General features: G+C 35.5%; 1 protein-coding gene across 2 annotated transcripts in view; it reads right to left on the minus strand.

The window, feature by feature from the left end:
- Window positions 1-19,634, minus strand: part of AFG2A (AFG2 AAA ATPase homolog A) — a 351,807-nt gene that overhangs the window by 218,990 nt on the left and 113,183 nt on the right. For both annotated transcript variants that reach the window (XM_027956312.3, XM_042234360.2), the window contains exons 13-14: window positions 19,065-19,144; window positions 3,459-3,585 (exon numbers count right to left, since the gene is read on the minus strand). In XM_027956312.3, coding sequence (XP_027812113.1) covers window positions 3,459-3,585; window positions 19,065-19,144 — 207 coding nt within the window. The remainder of the gene's footprint in view (window positions 1-3,458; window positions 3,586-19,064; window positions 19,145-19,634) is intronic.

Raw genomic sequence — 19,634 nt, forward strand, 5'->3', positions numbered from 1 at the left:
ATTAAGTTTCAGCATAGAATTACAAACACTCAATATCTTAATTTGAATATGCTCATCTAAGATTAGTTTGGTAATGTTGTATTTCTAAATTTAAAAAAATGAATCCAAGTATATACATATGTGTGTGTATATGATGCATGCACACACACAAACAAGCATACTTGTAAGTACACATATATACATACATGTGTTTGTATATGTTTGCACCTCTCTGATGCATCTAGAAGCAAAGGTTAATTAGTCAAAAGTCATTACCAGTGTGTAACAATACTGGTACTTAAAACACACATTTTCAACAATTAGATGATTTTAGAACCAAGACGTTAAGTTAATATTTTATAAAAGATCAAAAACATGACAAGAATTTTGGCAAGTTATTTCCCAAACTTTAATTTCTCAAAGTCTGTGATACTGCAGGTTGCCACTTATGAGTTGCCATAATAAAACAGAGCATCTGCGTCCAAAGGCAAATATTATTAGCAAGCAATAAACACATTAAAAACAATGCAAAAATAAAGTATAAAAGAACCACTTCCCTCCCTTCAATCTCCCACCTTTGGAGACAAGTTCTGCCCAAAGTGGTTAAACATTTTCTCCAAGAGAGCAAAGATATCCACAGACAAAATTATCTCTAAAAGAATGGAAGTCATCTACCATTACCTCTGGGTATTGGTATTTGACGTATTCTAAAATGAAGGCGAATAAAGGTCCAAAACCTTAGAGTGACACAGGATAACTTGTAATCTCTAGGTTTATCTTAAAAAACTTCTTTAGGTCTTTTCTACCACGTGGAGGTAAAAACTAGGATAAATTTTACCTCAATGTAAAACACAAGAGGTTGAGGTTCAATGTAGGTTTTATAGAGCAAAAAGTTAGCAAAAGAGATGACATCAACAATTTCACTGTATTAAACAACAGGCTTACTGTTATAAAGAACATGAAAAATGTATCCTCGTTTAAATTCATTTAACCATTTCTACTTTAAGAGAGATTATATGTATAATTGAAGATATATCTGGACAAGGCAAGGCACAGAAATACTCCATGTGAAGAAGACAGACTCCACAGAAAAGAATATTTCAAAGGAGCAGGTTTGTACCCAATCAAGTGAATGGCAAAGATAAGTTGGTCTCTGTGAAAGTTAGAAGTTATTCTTAGTGCCCAGAAGAGAACTCACATAGGGTCTGGAGAAGAAGCTGAAGAGTACTGTGGCAGGAAGAATTCTAGCTCAGTCAAGATGCTATTGTGAAGGGCTTTGCCAATGTAAAACGGTCCTGAACCAGCTGACTAGAAGGTGAAGAGACTTTCCTTCACCTAACACCTGATGGACCTAACTTGATCAGGTGTGACTTAAAATGACACTAATTAGGCTTTTTCTGGCAATAGAAATTTAAAGCATAAGACAGATAAAATATGATGGAGAGTCTCCATTGCTATCTTGGGACAACTGAAGGGGCCATGCAAGTCTCAAGGGGCTGAGAGTGGTTCCTAGGTGACAGCTAGAAAGGAAACTTAGTTCTTAGGTCTACAATCACAAGAATTGAATGTAGCCACAATTAGGTGAGGAATACCAACTAAGGACAAGAACATAGTTGGCCAACAACTTGTTGAGTTCCTGAGCATGCATCATATACACACACATACGTATATACTTTGATGCATTTTTTAAAATTTAGAAATACAACATTTTTACCAAACTAATCTTAGATGAACATACTTAAATTAAGATATTAAGAGTGTTTGTAATTCCTGAGCATCTGCCATGCCCAGATTTTGACTTACCTAGAGAAATAGTAATAAATATTGTGTGAAGCTGTTAAATTTGAGGTAACTTGTTATACAGTAAGACAAACTTAATACATGCGTTAATCAAGCTCAGTCATATAGCTTGATTTAGAAGAACCCAAGAAGTTTACAGTAAGCCCCAAATCCTACTTCAAGAAATGTGTCTAACATCAAGACATACAACACTAAAATATCAAAGAGGGCCATTAGATTAGACACTACAGGGAAAGAAATCTAAGAAAATTTTCAAGCTTATCAGCCATAGTAACTAGGAGATAAAGATCATAAAATACAATATGTATTTACCAGGAAAAAGATGATTCTTCTAGAGTCACTGAAACCAAAAGGTTGGATTAGGTCATCTTTAAGGTATCTTTTAGCACTTTCTATAATTCTTGTTAAGATATAGTCCTATCTTTTTTAACAAACATGAAAAATGCCTGGGTATGAACCCAGATCCTACAGATGTTCATAACTCAACCAGCTTCTTATAAAACACTGAATCAGGAAGGGAACAATTTAATTTATTAAGGTTCAAAGCTTTCTCATCTGCATTCAACCAAAGGACTTCATAACACAGCAAAATACCAAACTGAATGAAAGCAAGGCTTTCTTCCCATATAAAATCTACCTTCATATTTTCAAAAAGATGATTTTTTTAAATCCCATATTTAAAACTGAAAGTCTGTATATATGTGCACAAGGAGGAAAAAGTTTATAAGGTCATGTACATGAGGCAATAACATTAACAAAAGCTGATAAACTGGTTGATGCCCTGGGAGTAAATTTTTACACTCAATTTAGACCCTTGTTAAAAAATTATACATTAAGTATAAATTAGGCTCTTAAAATTTAAGTGAACTCATTTGTTAAAACATGACTTGGGGGAAAAATAGTGGTAGCAATCAGTTCAGTTCAGTCTCTCAGTCATTTCCGACTGTGACCCCATGAACTGTAGCATGCCAGGCCTCTCCGTCCATCACCAACTCCTGGAGTTCACCCAAACTCATGTCCATTGAGTTGGTAATGCCATCAAACCATCTCATCCTCTGCCATCCCCTTCTCCTCCTGCCTCAATCTTTCCCAGCATCAGGGTCTTTTCAAATGAGTCAGCTCTTTGCATCAGCTAGATAGTATTAATTTTGCACCTATATAGCTTAATTTAATGGTATAATCTAAGTAACTTCTTAAGAGAAATAAAACTCATTATCATTTTGATTCTATTTACTCTGAGAGCAATTGGTAGGTCAGGACCTCTAGAAAACTGTTGAAAATAACTTGAGTCTAACTACTTAGTGAATATCCAGAATTTTATCCTAATATGAATGAAAATATTAAAAAAAAACTTCTCAAAATAAATCAGATGAAACACAAAAAGAATTTCAGAACTTCAATACCATAGGGAACTATATTGAGAGTTTAATGCAACAATGAGGGAGAAGAAACTCAAGGGATAATAAAGGAGTTTCATTAATACCAAACCATAAGCAATAAAAACATAAACAAAACTTTTTCTCTGTTCTCTTCATTTCCTTTAGTTTAAGATCTTTCAATATCCTCTAAATGACAAACTGATTAAAAAGTAGTTTGACAGAAAAAAAAGAAAAGAACCCAATATAATCAAATGATCCAGTTCTTGATTATACAACACCCACACAGCCTTCTTTCCTTACCTTGTCTATCCTATCTGGACGATTGGTAGCTGCCAAAACTGTCACATTCTTTAACTGTTCAATGCCATCCATTTCCGTCAAGAGCTGAGCCAAGACACGATCAGCTACATTCCCAGCACCTGAAGAACTGATTTTTAAAAACACAGTTTTAAAAAATCTATTTACCTATCCCCAAACACTCTACTATCTTAAAAAGACTATATATTCTGTACCAAGAAACATTATGTCTTTTTCAAATTATGAAATGCATGCTTCAGAATTCATTACTTGTTGAATTATCATATTCAAGAACTAACTAGATTGAAATAATTTCTTTTCCTCCATCATCAACCATGATTATTTTCTCCCTAAGAATGAAATGCTAAAAAGCATCAAATATAAAAGATCTGGGAAGCAAGATATGAGATTATTTTTTAAAGGTTCATCAAATACATAATTACTTAATTGATATTCACATTTTATATGGCAATTAAACTGACAAGAATTGGGAATAAACAAATGAGTAAGATACAGATCCATTCTCACATGAAGTTCAGAGCTTTCATGAGACAGAAAACTCCTTACAAACATATAACAATTGGGGTATTTTTGACCTATCTTGATATTTTCATAAATATTAAGAGTATATTTAAACATATCAGCAGATAAGGAGTCACCACAATACACTTATCTGGAGAGGCAGGCAAAAAAAAGCATTTTATTTTGTTGCTTTTGTTCATGTTCTAGGTCAATTACAAAGCTATTCCTGGAGAAACTATACTTTAATGTCATTTCCTTTGATCACAAAAAAAATACTGAATATCTAATTCTTAAGAAGTAAACCCAACAGGTCTTAATAGTGAACAAAATCCTGATACTACACAATCAAAGTCTCAAAATAATAATTCTCATTAGCACTAGCTGGAATTTACTAAAATCTGTTTAGAACTGAGAAATACACAATAAACATTTGCGTGGACAATTATAGAGTGAAACAACACTGTAAATATATTAAATGTATAAATTCAACCAGATGCAGTTCCGAGTGGGAGAGGAGGGCAAGAGGGCAGAAAACCACACCCCATACTCTTGTCTTAGCATGACAGCAAGTACACCTTAATGTTCATACAATCATCACATAATACATTTAGTAATAAAGTAATCAGGATCTCTAAACAGAAGAATTTAAATCTCAGCATGCATTACAAGTTCCAAAACTTGACACACAGGAGAACAGCCTCTAATTCACACTAATCAAACACATAAGGCTCTTATATAAATCATTACTATCAATTAAATGGTTGGTTCTTTCAGATTATTATATAAATTACACTGTCAATTTATGAAATGGTCTTTCCCAGTGCCAAAAAACTTTGCGAGCAAGCAAGGAGAATCAGAGAAGCCAGTGAGATTTGTTTTAGTTAGCACTAATTCCTGCAAGTAAACAATTGGCAGGTGTATGAATCTGCTGACCTGATCCTTCCAAAAATGCTCCATGATAAAACTTATCCAAATGTTAGATAGGAACATTGCCAGCAAAAGCTCTAGGGCTCCTGCATGATGACGACAAGCATATAAATATTTAAAAATGGCAACTGATTACATCTGAGGCCTATAATTATATCTAATTTTGCTAATAATTAGTTGTGGTACTACGCTACAAGGTGCTATGGAAGGTCACAGGATCAGGTCCTGGGAGAGTCAAGGTGAGCTGTCCAGAGGAAATGGTTTCTAACCTACAACCTAAAAGAAATGAGTGGGGATCAGACAGTCAAAAAATAGAGGGAAGAGAGAGAACACTGAAAATGGAAACCACTTCAGAATAGCACAGCATGGACGGAGGAGTCTGGCAAGCTGCAGTCCATGGGGTCTCCAAGAGTCAGACATGACTGAGCGACTTCACTTTCACTTTTCCTTTCATGCATTGGAGAAGGAAATGGCAACCCACTCCAGTGTTCTTGCCTGGAGAATCCCAAGGACGGGGGAGCCTGGTGGGCTGCTGTCTATGGGGTCGCACAGAGTCAGACACGACTGAAGCAACTTAGCAGCAGCAGCAGCATTAATGTAAAAATGTAAAAGATCAGCAGAGAAAGATAAACCAAGGGTGTATGACAAAGGCTTTATTATCCAATAGGAAGTTTCAAGTAGAGACATGACAAGATCAGATTTATGTTTCTGAGGATCACAGTGGCTACAATATAGAAAACAGGTTAGAACTGGGCAGTGAAACTGAAAGTTGCTCAGTGGTATCCTACTCCTTGCGACCCTGTGGACTATATAGTATATATAGTCTATATATAGTACATATATATATAGTATATATATACTATATATAGTATAGTCTAGTATATAGTCTAGTATATAGTACAGTATACTATATACTAGACTATATACAGTATATCCACTACACACTGTATATATACTATATATACAGTATATATAGTATAGTATATATAGTATACTATATACAGTATATACAGTATGCTATATCGTGTATATATATAGTATAGTATATATATAGTAGTATATAGTATATATATATATAGTAGTGTGTATATATATATAGTAGTATATATAGTAGTATATATACTACTATATATATACTCTATACTACTATACATATAGTATAGTAGATATACTATATAGTATAGTATATAGTATACACTATAGTATATACAGTATATAATATAGTATATACAGTATACTGTATATACAGTATACATAGTATATACAGTATAGTATATACACAGTATAGTATATACTGTATATAGTATATAGTCCATGGAATTCTCTAGGCCAGAACACTGGAGTGGGTAGCCTATCCTTTCTCCAGTAGATCTTCCTGACCCGGGAATCAAACTGGGGGTCTCCTGTATTGCAGGCAGATTCTTTATCAACTGAGCTATCAGGGTAGCCCTAACTGGGCAGTATTGGTCAGAATCTTAGAAGTCTTAACTCCCTCCTAACAAGTAAAAAGCTCTATAAACTGAAAAATTAACAATTCTTTTTGACCCCTCAGAAATGTGAGACCAAGTACCCTAACCCGTTCAGGCTGCTATAACAAAATACCACAGACTAGGTGGTTTATAAACAATAAAACTGCATTTACCACACTCTGGAGGCTGGTAAGTCCAAGATCAAGAGGCCAGCATGGTCAGGTGAGAACTCTTCCTCTGGCTGGTAACTGACACCTTCTCACTGTGTGCTCACTTACTACTACACTACTAAAGGCCTACTTGCCACAGTTCCTTTTACCCAGTAAACCATGTCTATCAAGAAAAAAACTGTAAGGCAGAATAAAAGGCAAACCAACAAAGCTGGAAGAAACTGAGTTAGCATCAGAACCAGAAAATCAGCAAGAATGCTAGAATTATCAGATCAGTAATTTTTTAAAACTATGACTAATATGCTAAGGGCTCTAGTGGACAAAGCAGACGACATGCAAGAAAAGGGCAACATAAGCAGAGAAATGGAAATTCTAAGGCTCAAAGAGAAATGCTGAGATGTAACACTGTAACAGAAAAAAAGAATTCCCTTTTTGGGTTCACTGGTCGATTACACAGGGCTGAGGAAATAATCTCTGTTTAAGTGAACAGAAACATTCAAAATGGAAAAGCAAAGAGAAAACTGAACTAAAGAAAACAATGGAAAACAAAAAAAAACAACAGAAAAAGAATATCCAAGAACTGTGGACAACAAAATATGTAATATATGTATATCTAAAATACCAAAAAGAGAAGACAGAGTAGAGCATATTTGAAGTGATAATGACTGAGAATTTCCCCAAATTAATGTCCGACACCAAAATCCAAGATAAGGAATATCAAAAATCAATAATGCCTTGAATATTCCAGCTGACCACTATAGGATATCTATGCTGTCATATTATGGTCAATATTCAGTTTGAACCTAATAGTAAATAAATTACTTTAGATTAACAACATACCCTATAAAAGCAGACAGACATATATTAATATAATGAGTTATCTTCCTCAGCTGTCCAAGAGCTGTGTAAGCTGCATGTGCTCTGAATAACTGCAGCTTTGTATAAACTGTTAACACAGAGAATGACATAAAAGTATGTATTTTTTCATTTTGCCATGATTTCCCAGTAAAAATTCCAAGCTAACATAGGCATTACATTTGTATAGTTTTGCTCCTTACACTTCTATAGTTTTGACTCAATTTACCCTCAAAGCAATTTTTTGAAGGTAATTTTTCACAATCTTGGCCCTCCGTATGCTGCTGTTATAAACATAATCCAACAAAAGGAAAATAAGGAAAATTAACATATGTAAGTTCAAACATTTTTCTCACAACAAGCTAAAAACTGAAGCAGAAAAAATGCTTATAAACGTGTCATTTTCTTAAATGCCACAGATCTAGAAATGGTGACAAGGAAAACTAAAATTTTACAGTGATTCTAATAAATAAGTATATAATATAAAGTTTTACAAATCACTCCAATAAAATCTTCACTGATCAGTACTTATTGGGAAGGTTTCTTTGAATTTGGAAAAGAGCTAAGATGTGATACTTAGTGAAATCTTCCCTCATAGCTCAGTCGGTAAAAAATCTGCCTGCAATGTAGGAGACCCAGGTATGATCCCTGGGTTGGGAAGATCTCCTGGAGAAGAAAATGGCAACCCACTCTAGTATTCTTGCCTGGAGAATCCCATGGACAGAGGAGCCTGGCAGGCCACAGTCCATGCAGTCACAAGAGTTGGACACGACTTAACAACTAAACCACGATGATACTCAGTAAGCTTGTGTTCAATTGCCAGCTTTACCACTTTTCTTTTTGTGTAATCTTGTGTAAGAGATACTTCTCTGAGCCTCGGTTGTCTCAAACATGGAAAGACCCATAGCACTCTCAAAATTAAATAAAATGTATAAAAGATCTAGCATAATACTTAGTGCAAAGAAAAGATCAACAGATAATTATAATAAAAATTCTTATAACTATTCTCACCACTGTACCGTGGTGACTGGCGATGTGTATAACCTTTTACAAGTTATTTTAACCAGTGAAACTGAAAAAGGAACACGTGGCACATAAATGTTACTGAAATAAAACATGAACATGATGTATGATTAAAGATTTTCAGAAGTTAAAACAGGTCAGCAGATACATATTGTCAGTTCCTTACTTAGCTTTACTTAAAACATGGTAGAAAGTATAAAACTTCCTTAAACTTTTCCATGAAAACCACTAACATAATGCTAAGGTAAAAACTCAACTGCTTTTCGGCCTTTTGGTTAAGATTAAGTTTAAGATAACAACTACTCCTCTTGAGCCCTTCATAAGGATGCCCCCAAAAGTGAGCCTAATAAATAAACTAGTAAGAAATACTTTGTTTATACAAGATGTATTAGAAGGAAATTACTATACACTGTAATGAGACTTCTTCACATTTTAGTCTTAACTATATACTAGCTGTTCAAATGCAGTGAGACTTTGGCTCCTCAGAGTCCTCAAGGCACAATATATTTTGAATAGCAAAAATTTCCAGATAAGGAGATCTTTATACTGCTCAGATATTTTTATAATTTAAAAATGACTTTTTAAAAAATTGCAAACCTTCTAAAATGGGAAAAAACCAATATACTGTAAGACTGCTCAAATGTAGAAGTGCTTGAAACTGAATGAAAAGAAAATCTCCACATCCTTGGTTTCTCAGATTGATATCAAAAGAAGTTCTCATCATCTGTTACTTCTATCCTCTTTTTGAGTCTTCTAAATGAACCTTTTTTTTTTTTGTGGGGGTTGGGAGGTGTAGGGGTATAGTGGGTAGGTGGATATTGATTCAGGATCTTCATTTATAATACTTTAAGTGTGATTATAGACACACAGGATTTGGAACCCAATGACTTGAATGCATGAGAAAAGACTCAATTTGATTCCCCTACACTGTGTGACTGAATGGCCTTCTGGCAGAGGGTAACACGGTGATCTCTCTACAAAATTAATTAGTATACTCAGGACGTCCATAGTCTTTCAAAATGTTTTCTCACTGTAGTTAAGTATCTATGTTGTCATCCTCTGTTAGATTTGAATACTGTTGCTATCAGCTACGTTGAAAAGAACATTTATCGTTTCTGTACCCTGAGCACAACTGACAAAGTTTTGAGTCCAGACTCACTTTTAGAGTTACTGTGTGCAAAAACTATTGAATTTTTTGAGAAAAACACAACAGTTAGCACTTCATTAATTCTTTTTGGAGCTCTTTGACAAGTGAATGTATTCCATAGCTTACAAATAATCTTTATAATAAGGATGATGATGCTTCTATGAAAATAATGCAAGTGACAGAACTCCAAAAGACTGTCTCGGTGTTTAATTTTAAAGTAAAATCAGTTCATAAATGACACTAACATATGGTGAAATCAGATTCTGCTAACCACCAGCTGATTGAACTTAAACTCTAGTTTCTGTAAGCCTACATTTCCTTATTCAAAAATTAAATGTCTGGCTGCTTCTCTGTTAGACACTGTGCTGGACACCTGAGGTAAGAGGATAAAGATGTTACCGTTCCCTTGAGGGTGTCTTAATTATTGACATATATGAATAAGGGAATTAAATTAGATAGTATACAGGTCCTTCTAGTTTCAAAATTCTGTTAGTTTCTGTTGGTAACATAGAACATCTAAGTTATTTAATTCATTCATTTCAATAAAAATATTAGCAATTCAGAAAGGTATTGATACCTCTAGTAGAATGCCTCTAAACAGAAAGGTATAATACTGGTCCAATTTGTTATTTATAGAGAAACTGGGAGCTATAATTAATGCTGAAGATGAGGTGAAGGGAATTCTTTGGATTCTCATTTCCCATGCTGCCTTTGCCCTTTATTTCCACAGATCATTGAGAACTAGTTGGAGAATAGCATAGTGAAAATGTTTTATGGACTGAGAAATATTCTTGGCTGACTTTCAAAGCTGCAGTAGGAAACAAAATCCATAAAACTGACATCCTAGGAAATGAAAACCAACTTCAAGTTTAAGAATAAATGTGTAATCACTAACATAATGAAATGATCTTAAAACTTTATTATCTGCTAGAGATAAAGGCAACACAACTATGGAAAAAAATGTTCAGCTACAGAAAGTACTAAAATTAGACTTTTCCAAGACATTAATTTTCTTTTCCCTTCAGGAGTCAAGCCCCTTTCCCAAATTACCCCCCTTCAAAAGTCACAGTGCCATGCACTGAAGAGACTTTATGACATCTTAAACAGGTCAAGAAACTACAGCCACAGTCTAAATCTGGCCAGCCAACTGTTTTTTATTCGATTACATATTCTCCGTAGCTCCTTTTGCATGGTAGCAAAAGAGGTGAATAGCTCCAACAAAAACTGTATGGCCAAAGAAAGCAAAAAATATTTATGAACTAGCCTGTTTCAGAAAACATTGCTAACCCTCATCTTCAAGAAATCTCACCACCATGATGTTAATATTACATTGATTTTATTTTTCAATAGTAAAAATTTCACAAAAATTATTATGTATTTCCTTTTAACTTCTTTAGTAAAATAAAATCCCCTATCGTCCCTTCATATGGTCTTTAAATTATAGACCAACAGTTGATATATCCAATTTATATTTCAAAATTTTTTTCTAGTGTAATTTTCAAATGTCATAAAGAATCCCAAATGGCAGGCATCTGAATTTGTTTCTTATAATCTACCTCCCATACTTTCAAGGTCAATATTTAGGTGTGAAAAAGACCCAAGGAAGGATAGACAGACATATACTGCCCTGAACATAAGCATTACTTATGGTAATTTTCTTGCTGCATGCAAAAGGCAAGCAAATTTTCATTTTAAAACCAAGATAGCCACAGGAGACTTAACATGTCCTAGAACAACAAGAAATAAGTCCCAATTCCTAGTAAAATGCTGCATCAGGCCATCTCTCTAAGCAAAGTCTTACCTTTAATCCATTCTATAGTACTCAGCCACAATGCTTAGACAAAATGCAAAATACAAAATATTCATAGAAATCTGCTATACTTCATAAAACTCTTAAAATAAGAAATCAGTTACACATGTTCCATTTCTTCTTTTACTCTGCTTCTTTCAGCAGTTCTGTTTAATATTAAAAGTTCAACAATGTAAAAACTATGAGGTGATGAAGTATAAATTACAAAAAAACTGCATACCAGGAAATATGCAATGAATTTAGCAACTTGAAAGAGATATACAAAGTAATAATAGTTAAAAGTATTTAATAAGTTGTTATTGCTAGAGTTTCTTACATTAAAAAAACTCATTAAATATTTAGATACATGAAAATTTTTAACATGATATGAACCTATCTTTTCTATCCCAAATCCTGAGAGTCTAAGAGGTAGTAGTATTATCATCCGATGAGCACTAAATTAGAGGATATGAGCTCTAGCCTTGTCTAGGCCACAAAGGAGTTATGCACTTCTTCTCTTAAATTCTAAGGGCTTCGATTCCATCTAAGAACTAAAAGATTGTACTAGATGATTTCTGTCAGACCTCTGAGAGAATGTGGTCCACTAGAGAAGGAAACGGCAAACCACTTCAGTATTCTTGCCTTGAGAACCCCATGTACAGTATGAAAAGGCAAAATGATAGGATACTGAAAGAGAACTCCCCAGGTCAGTAGGTGCCCAATATACTACTGGAGATCAATGGAGAAATAACTCCAGAAAGAATGAAGGGATGGAGCCAAAGCAAAAACTATACCCAGTTGTGAATGTGACTGGTAATAGAAGTAAGGTCCAATGCTGTGAAGAGCAATATTGCATAGGAACCTGGAATGCTAGGTCCCTGAATCAAGGCAAATTGGAAGTGGTCAAACGGGAGATGGCAAGAGTGAATGTCAACATTCTAGCAATCAGTGAACTAAAATGGACTGGAATGGGTGAATTTAACTCAGATGACCATTATATCTATTACTGTGGGCAGGATCCCTTAGAAGAAATGGAGTAGCCATCATGGTCGACAAAAGAGTCTGAAATGCAGTACTTGGATGCAATCTCAAAAAAGACAGATTGAACTCTGTTTGTTTCCAAGGTAAACCATTCAATATTACAGTAATCCAAATCTGTGCCCCAACCAGTAACACTGAAGAAGCTGAAGTTGAACGGTTCTATGAAGACCTACAAGACCTTTTAGAACTAACACCCAAAAAAGATGTCCTTTTCATTATAGGGGACTGGAATGCAAAAGTAGGAAGTCAAGAAACACCTGGAGGAACAGGCAAGTTTGGCCTTGGAATATGGAATGAAGCAGGGCAAAGGCTAATAGAATTTTGCTAAACAAATGCATTGGTCACAGCAAACACCCACTTCCAACAACACAAGAGAAGACTCTACACATGGACATCACCAGATGGTCAACACCAAATCAGATTGATTGTATTCTTTGCAGCCAAAGATGGAGAAGCTCTATACAGTCAGCAAAAACAAGACCAGGAGCTGATTGTGGCTCAGATCATGAGCTTCTTATTGCCAAATTCAGACTTAATTGAAGAAAGTAGGGAAAACTGCTAGACCACTCAGGTATGACCTAAATCAAATCCCTTATGATTATACAGTAGAAGTGAGAAATAGATTTAAGGGACTAAATCTGATAGATAGAGTGCCTGATGAACTATGGAATGAGGTTCCTGAAACTGTACAGGAGACAGGGGTCAAGATCATCCCCATGGAAAAGAAATGCAAAAAAGCAAAATGGCTGTCTGGGGAGGCCATAGAAATAGCTATGAAAAGAAGGGAAGTGAAAACCAAAGGAGAAAAGGAAAGATATAAGCATCTGAATGCAGAGTTCCAAAGAATAGCAAGAAGAGATAAGAAACCCTTCCTCAGCAATCAATGCTAAGAAATAGAGGAAAACAACAGAATGGGAAAGACTAGAGATCTCTTGAAGATTCGAGATACCAAGGGAACATTTCATGCAAAGATGGGCTCAATAAAGGACAGAAATGGCATGGACCTAACAGAAGCAGAAGATATTAAGAAGAGGTGGCAAGAATACATGGAAGAACTGGACAAAAATGATCTTCATAACCAAGATAATCACGATGGTGTGATCACTCATCTAGAGCCAGACATCCTGGAATGTGAAGTCAAGTGGGCCTTAGAGAGCATCACTACGAACAAAGCTAGTGGAGGTGATGGAATTCCAGTTGAGCTGTTTCAAATCCTCAAAGATGATGCTGTGAAAGTGCTGCACTCAATATGCCAGCAAATTGGGAAAACTCAGCAGTGGCCACAGGACTGGAAAAGGTCAGTTTTCATTCCAATCCCAAAGAAAGGCAACACCAAAGAATGCTCAAACTACTGCACAAATGAACTCTTCTCACATAGTAGTAAAGCAATGCTCAAAATTCTCCAAGCCAGGCTTCAGCAATACGTGAACCGTGAACTTTCTGATGTTAAAGCTGGTTTTAGAAAAGGCAGAGGAAACAGAGATCAAATTGCCAAAATCCGCTGGATCATGGAAGAAGCAAGAGAGTTCCAGAAAAACATCTATTTCTGCTTTATTGACTATGCCAAAGCCTTGGACTGTGTGGATCACAATAAACTGTGGAAAATTCTGAAAGAGATGGGAATACCAGACCACTTGACCTGCCTCTTGAGAAACCTGTATGCAGGTCAGGAAGCAACAGTGAGAACTGGACATGGAACAACAGACTGGTTCCAAATAGGAAAAGGAGTCCGTCAAGGCTGTATACTGTCACCCTACTTATTGAACTTATATGCAGAGTATATCATGAGAAACGCTGGACTGGAAGAAACACAAGCTGGAATCAAGATTGCCGGGAGAAATATCAATAACCTCAGATATGCAGATGACACCACCCTTATGGCAGAAAGTGAAGAGGAACTAAAAAGCCTCTTGATGAAAGTGAAAGAGGAGAGTGAAAAAGTTGGCTTAAAGCTCAACATTCAGAAAATGAAGATCATGGCATCTGGTCCCATCACTTCATGGGAAATAGAAGGGGAAACAGTGTCAGACTTCCATCTTTTGGGGCTCTAAAATCACTGCAGATAGTGACTGCAGCCATGAAGTTAAAAGACGCTTACTCCTTGGAAGAAAAGTTATGACCAACCTAGATAGCATATTGAAAATCAGAGACATTACTTTGCCAATAAAGGTCCATCTAGTCAAGGCTATGGTGTTTCCAGTGGTCATGTATGGATGCGAGAATTGGACTGTGAAGAAAGCTGAGCGCCAAAGAATTGATGCTTTTGAACTGTGGTGTTGGAGAAGACTCCTGAGAGTCCCTTGGACTGCAAGGAGATCCAACCAATCCATTCTAAAGGAGATCAGCCCTGGGATTTCTTTGGAAGGAATCATGCTAAAGCTGAAACTGCAGTACTTTGGCCACCTCATGCGAAGAGCTGCCTCATTGGAAAAGACCCTGATGCTGGGAGGGATTGGGGGCAGGAGGAAAAGGGACAACAGAGGATGAGATGGCTTGTTGGCATCACCGACTCAATGGACGTGAGTTTGAGTGAACTCTGGGAGATGGTGATAGACAGGGAGGCCTGGCGTGCTGCTACTGATGGGGTCACAAAGAGTCGGACACGACTGAGCAACTGAACTGAACTAGACGATTTCTAAGAACTTTCTTAGCTACAAAATTTTATGATTGTATGAAATTTTAAATACCACCATGTGCATGCAGGCATGCTCAGTCATGCCAGACTCTTTGTGAACCCATAGACTACAGCCTGCCAGGCTCTTCTGTCCATGGAATTTTTCAGACAAGAATACTGGAGTGGGTCGCCATTGCCTCCTCTAGGGATCTTCCCAACCCAGGGATCAAACTCACGTCTACTATGTCTCCTGCATTGGTAGGTGGATCCTTTACCACTGAGCCACCTGGGAAGCCCAAATACTGCTATAAAATCACATTTAAAAATTTATAACCCTCGTTGAAAAGTGTCATTTACAGAATGATGCCTACAAAAATTTCTTCTATAGTGTTCAGTGTCATGAATTCACTCAAGTTACCTGAAATCTGGAAATACTGCAAAAGACGCTACCCCATTTCCTGACCATTACTCTAACAGTCAGAGCCCTTTTCAAAATGTTACTAAGCCTGGAATTTTCATTTTCAATGAAAGCTGGCTCAGAACTTATTTTTCCCCTGACCACTCCAAATGGAAATCAATTCAGGACTTTAAGTGCAGAAACAGCTATATAAGAAAACAGTTATTAATATCACAGATTCTCTAATACTTCACAGAATATATCAGTCAGCTTTTAACAGAACACTTAATCTTTTCATTTTTCCATATATTTAACCATCTCTTTAATACTCTAGTCATAGAACAATATATCAAGTATTTTTTTATGGTAGCCTTAAGTTTTATAAATCATAATAGATCATCTTATTCTCCCATATAATGTCTTTCTTCTATTTCTTAAATACAAACTTTTTTCATATTTAAAATTTTGAAATCAGGATATTCCTTGGAATTGATTTCTCAATACCATTTCACAGTTTAGGGCTGCATTTTTCTTCAGTAATGGTATGTAAAATAATGGTATGTCTTACAACTAATAGCAAATCAGATTGCTGAAATGCCATAGTGCCTGTCACCTGTAGAATACTCTGATTTCCCAAATGCTTCAATATCCTCCACTACAATCTAATTCCTGTTGTAGGACTCATTTCTATCTCTACTACTGTATTTCTATTTATATGGAAATGATCATTTTGTAAGAATATCAATGCAGAAATTATGAGAAACAAGTTTTTTAAGCACTTACTAAATGCCAGGCACTACATAAAGCACTTTACATGTATTTAATTCCAACAACCTAAAATTTATTACTACTATCTCCATTTTACAAATGAAACTAAAGCTTAAAGAGGCTAAGGTAATTGCTATAGGCCCTGTTCTCTGTTTTACCCCCATGCAAGCCTACTGCAGAAAGAGCACTCAATAAATATTTACTTAACAAGTGAATGAATGAATGCTGCAAAGGAGTCTTATACTCACAGGCTCACAAAGAGAACGTACAATAAATACAATCTTAAAGGTTAGTTAATTAACTACTTAGACATGCAATCCTGAGATCTGTGGTGTGACAGTCAAATAAAAAAAGTGGCTCAGAGTATCTGCTCTGGAGTCAAAATACTTAAATTCAAATTTCAGCTCTGCTACTTGTGATATATGATGTTGAATAAAGCAGTTATGGACTAGATGCCTAAGTTTTCTCACCTGTAAACTGGAGATGAAAATAGGACCTACTCCTCCTGGGGTTGTGGTGATGATTAAACGTTAACATAAACAAAAGGCCATAACATGGTAAGTGAAATCCAAAGGGAGTGATGCTATTTGTAAGTTAAATTAATAAGATGGGCCTCTGCAGTCAGTGACTCTAACCTTCAGAAATATGTTTCTAGTTTCAAATTTCTAGTTCTTCTTGAAGTCTGGAATGACCAGGCAATTAATGCCAGCTACTGAGGATGATTCAGGATCCAGTGACTAGCTGGAACATCCGAGAAAGAGAAAGCTTTTCTAGGAATCTCTGGATTAGTCTAGTGGCCATTCCCTCAGTCAGAGGAGTCTGGGCCAAGAGAATATAGTATATGGGTAACCACCCTATATGCCTTCACCTCTGGGGACAGAACTGTTGCCTAAGACAAAACTGACTGATGATTTACTACCCAGAGTGCTCGCCCTTCCTGACTATAATCCTGAAAAAGGTAAAATTTTAAGCTAGCTGGGAGGCAGGGCAGAGTACTGGAGCCAACTGTACAATAACCTGCTTTAAATGCAGGGATCTGTAAAGCACTTAAAACAGTTTCTAAAATATGGTAAGCAGTAAATAAATGTTCCCCAATATTATTATTAGCTCAGGATAATTCAAATGTCTTCCCTACCTCAGTGCCTTTCTCCCTACCATATTATCCAACTTCCAAAGAGATATGCTACTTCAACAGCATTTTCAGTTTTCCCAAATATTACAGAGATCATTAAAGCACTTCACAAAGGGAATCTTACAACACTTCCTCCAACTCACAAAACGAAATCAGACAAAAAAATCTTATTCAGAACACCCATAATTTAAATGGGCATACAGAAAATGAGAAGTAAATATTAGGCTTACTTATTTTTGAAGTCCCACAGACACTTAAGTGGGGCAGAGGAAAGGAGACATTCATGGTTATAAGCAGACACTTTTGTGAGCATGGAATAAGATACTTTTATAAGTAGAAATCTCTCTTTCTGAAAGCACAAATATTTCTAAAGCTAAGCAAATGGTATGTCTATACTCTATTTACAATGTGCAGGTTGCAAACCTCAGTTTCATGGCCAATTTGAGTAAACTCAAATAGTCAAAATAATTGAATTAACACCCTGGATAGTATGGACTAGCATATATTGTAATTCATGGCTCAATTTGTTAAACATCTTACATGTGGAAGTCTAAATCGTGATAAGAACAAAGTTTTCTTAGGCACTATCTTTTCTGGATTAGTCATATGAGTTTGATCTGAATGTTATTATAGAAAATAAAAAAAATGAAAGCAATGCATAAAATTATAGAGAAAATTAATAGTTTATGGAATTTAAAAATTTTCCCCTGTTTTCCTATGTTTTCTATTTCTTTAACAATGCCTAAACCTGGTTTAGTATTTGGGGAATTTTATACTTTGCTATCTATCAACAGATGTGTTTTCCAATTTCTAGAAACTGTGTCCAATTCAAATGGCTAAAGAACAAAAACATATGTGTCGAGATTTTGTTTGTTTTAGTTTTCAGGTAATAGCATTCTAACTAGACAAAACAATAACTTTCTAGGCAATGTTGGCTCATTATACAATTACAGGGAAAAAACAATTGAAAACAGAGTATCATTCTATGCGATTCTTATGGCTATAAGAACCAAACTGATAAAGACTTAGTATAGCTAAAGTACAAGTGAAATTTTCTATTTGGACTATTAACATTACATTTCGTAGTCAGCCTTATCTTTGTTTTCAAAGCGTCAACTAACTTGACCAAAATTTTTCTGTGCGAAAGAAACTACAAAGAATTTATTTGAATGAGTCACTATGGAAAGACTCACAATATGATGAAGACGGTTAGAGAAAATGATATCTAGAGGCTGCAAATTATTAACATCTCTAATACATATGCCAATTCCTCCTGAGCCAAAATGGCTACAAAACCAGGTTATTCCTAACAAGTATCTTGTCTGGTTTCTCACACTAGTATATTTCAAAGGCATTTTATGAGAATTCCGCTATATATTCCACCTACCATCTGGTTCATATTTAACAATGCTTCCCATCCTGTTCCTTTTTAGGCTCCCAAAACAGATGTCTCTGATGGCACATAAATGTGGCAGATCACCCTAATTCAGCAAACTTCTCTGGGTTCTTATTCTTCCCTTGCATCAAGGTGAACTTAAGCTATTTGTAACCTTTTGTTCCATCTCACCTCAGAAGTAATAAAGTGGTAATATGAAATAATTTTAAGGATATAAGAAAAAAAAAGTGACCTGAAAGTTTTCTTTTAAGCCAAATGTATTAATAATATTAAAAAAAAATCTGTATAAAAAGTGCTAGTTACTCTACACTGTAGTTGCTAATATACAGTTATTAGCAGCAGTCTTAATTATTTCTTACCTGCCCCTTTCAACTGCTAAGGCATCAAGTTCATCAAAGAAAATAATGGAAGGAGCCACTGCTCTTGCCTTCCGGAAGATCTGGTGGAAAGAGTGCCATATTAGCTAAAGATCAGCAAACTTCAGAAAACTCTATCGCTAGTTTTAGTTTGAAAACTATTAGAACCAAATCAATTATGTACCAGTCAACCAGCTTAATCACTTTGTATACAACCTGTAACAGATGTATTCACACTTCATAATGGATGTAAAATACCTTCTATCATGGTGCTTACTTGCAAACAGACAAGACATCAATACATATTCTTAGAGGTGTGTAGGAGACAATTTGGCTTAAATAATCAGACGATCTCAGTTAAAATCCCGCCTCTGCCACTTAGTAACTGTGTGATTTTCAGTGGATAACTTTACTTCTCTAAACTTCAAGTTCCATATCTCTAAAAATGGAGATTATGATAAATGCCGGCCTCAAAAGTTTAAGAAACTGAATTTAAAAAGATGGCAACACATTTAGTATAATGCCTGGAACATGGTAACAGCTCAGTAAATGATAGTTATTATTAACTATCAT

Source organism: Ovis aries, chromosome 17 (genome assembly GCF_016772045.2).
Source record: "Ovis aries strain OAR_USU_Benz2616 breed Rambouillet chromosome 17, ARS-UI_Ramb_v3.0, whole genome shotgun sequence".
Classification (NCBI taxonomy): domain Eukaryota; kingdom Metazoa; phylum Chordata; class Mammalia; order Artiodactyla; family Bovidae; genus Ovis; species Ovis aries.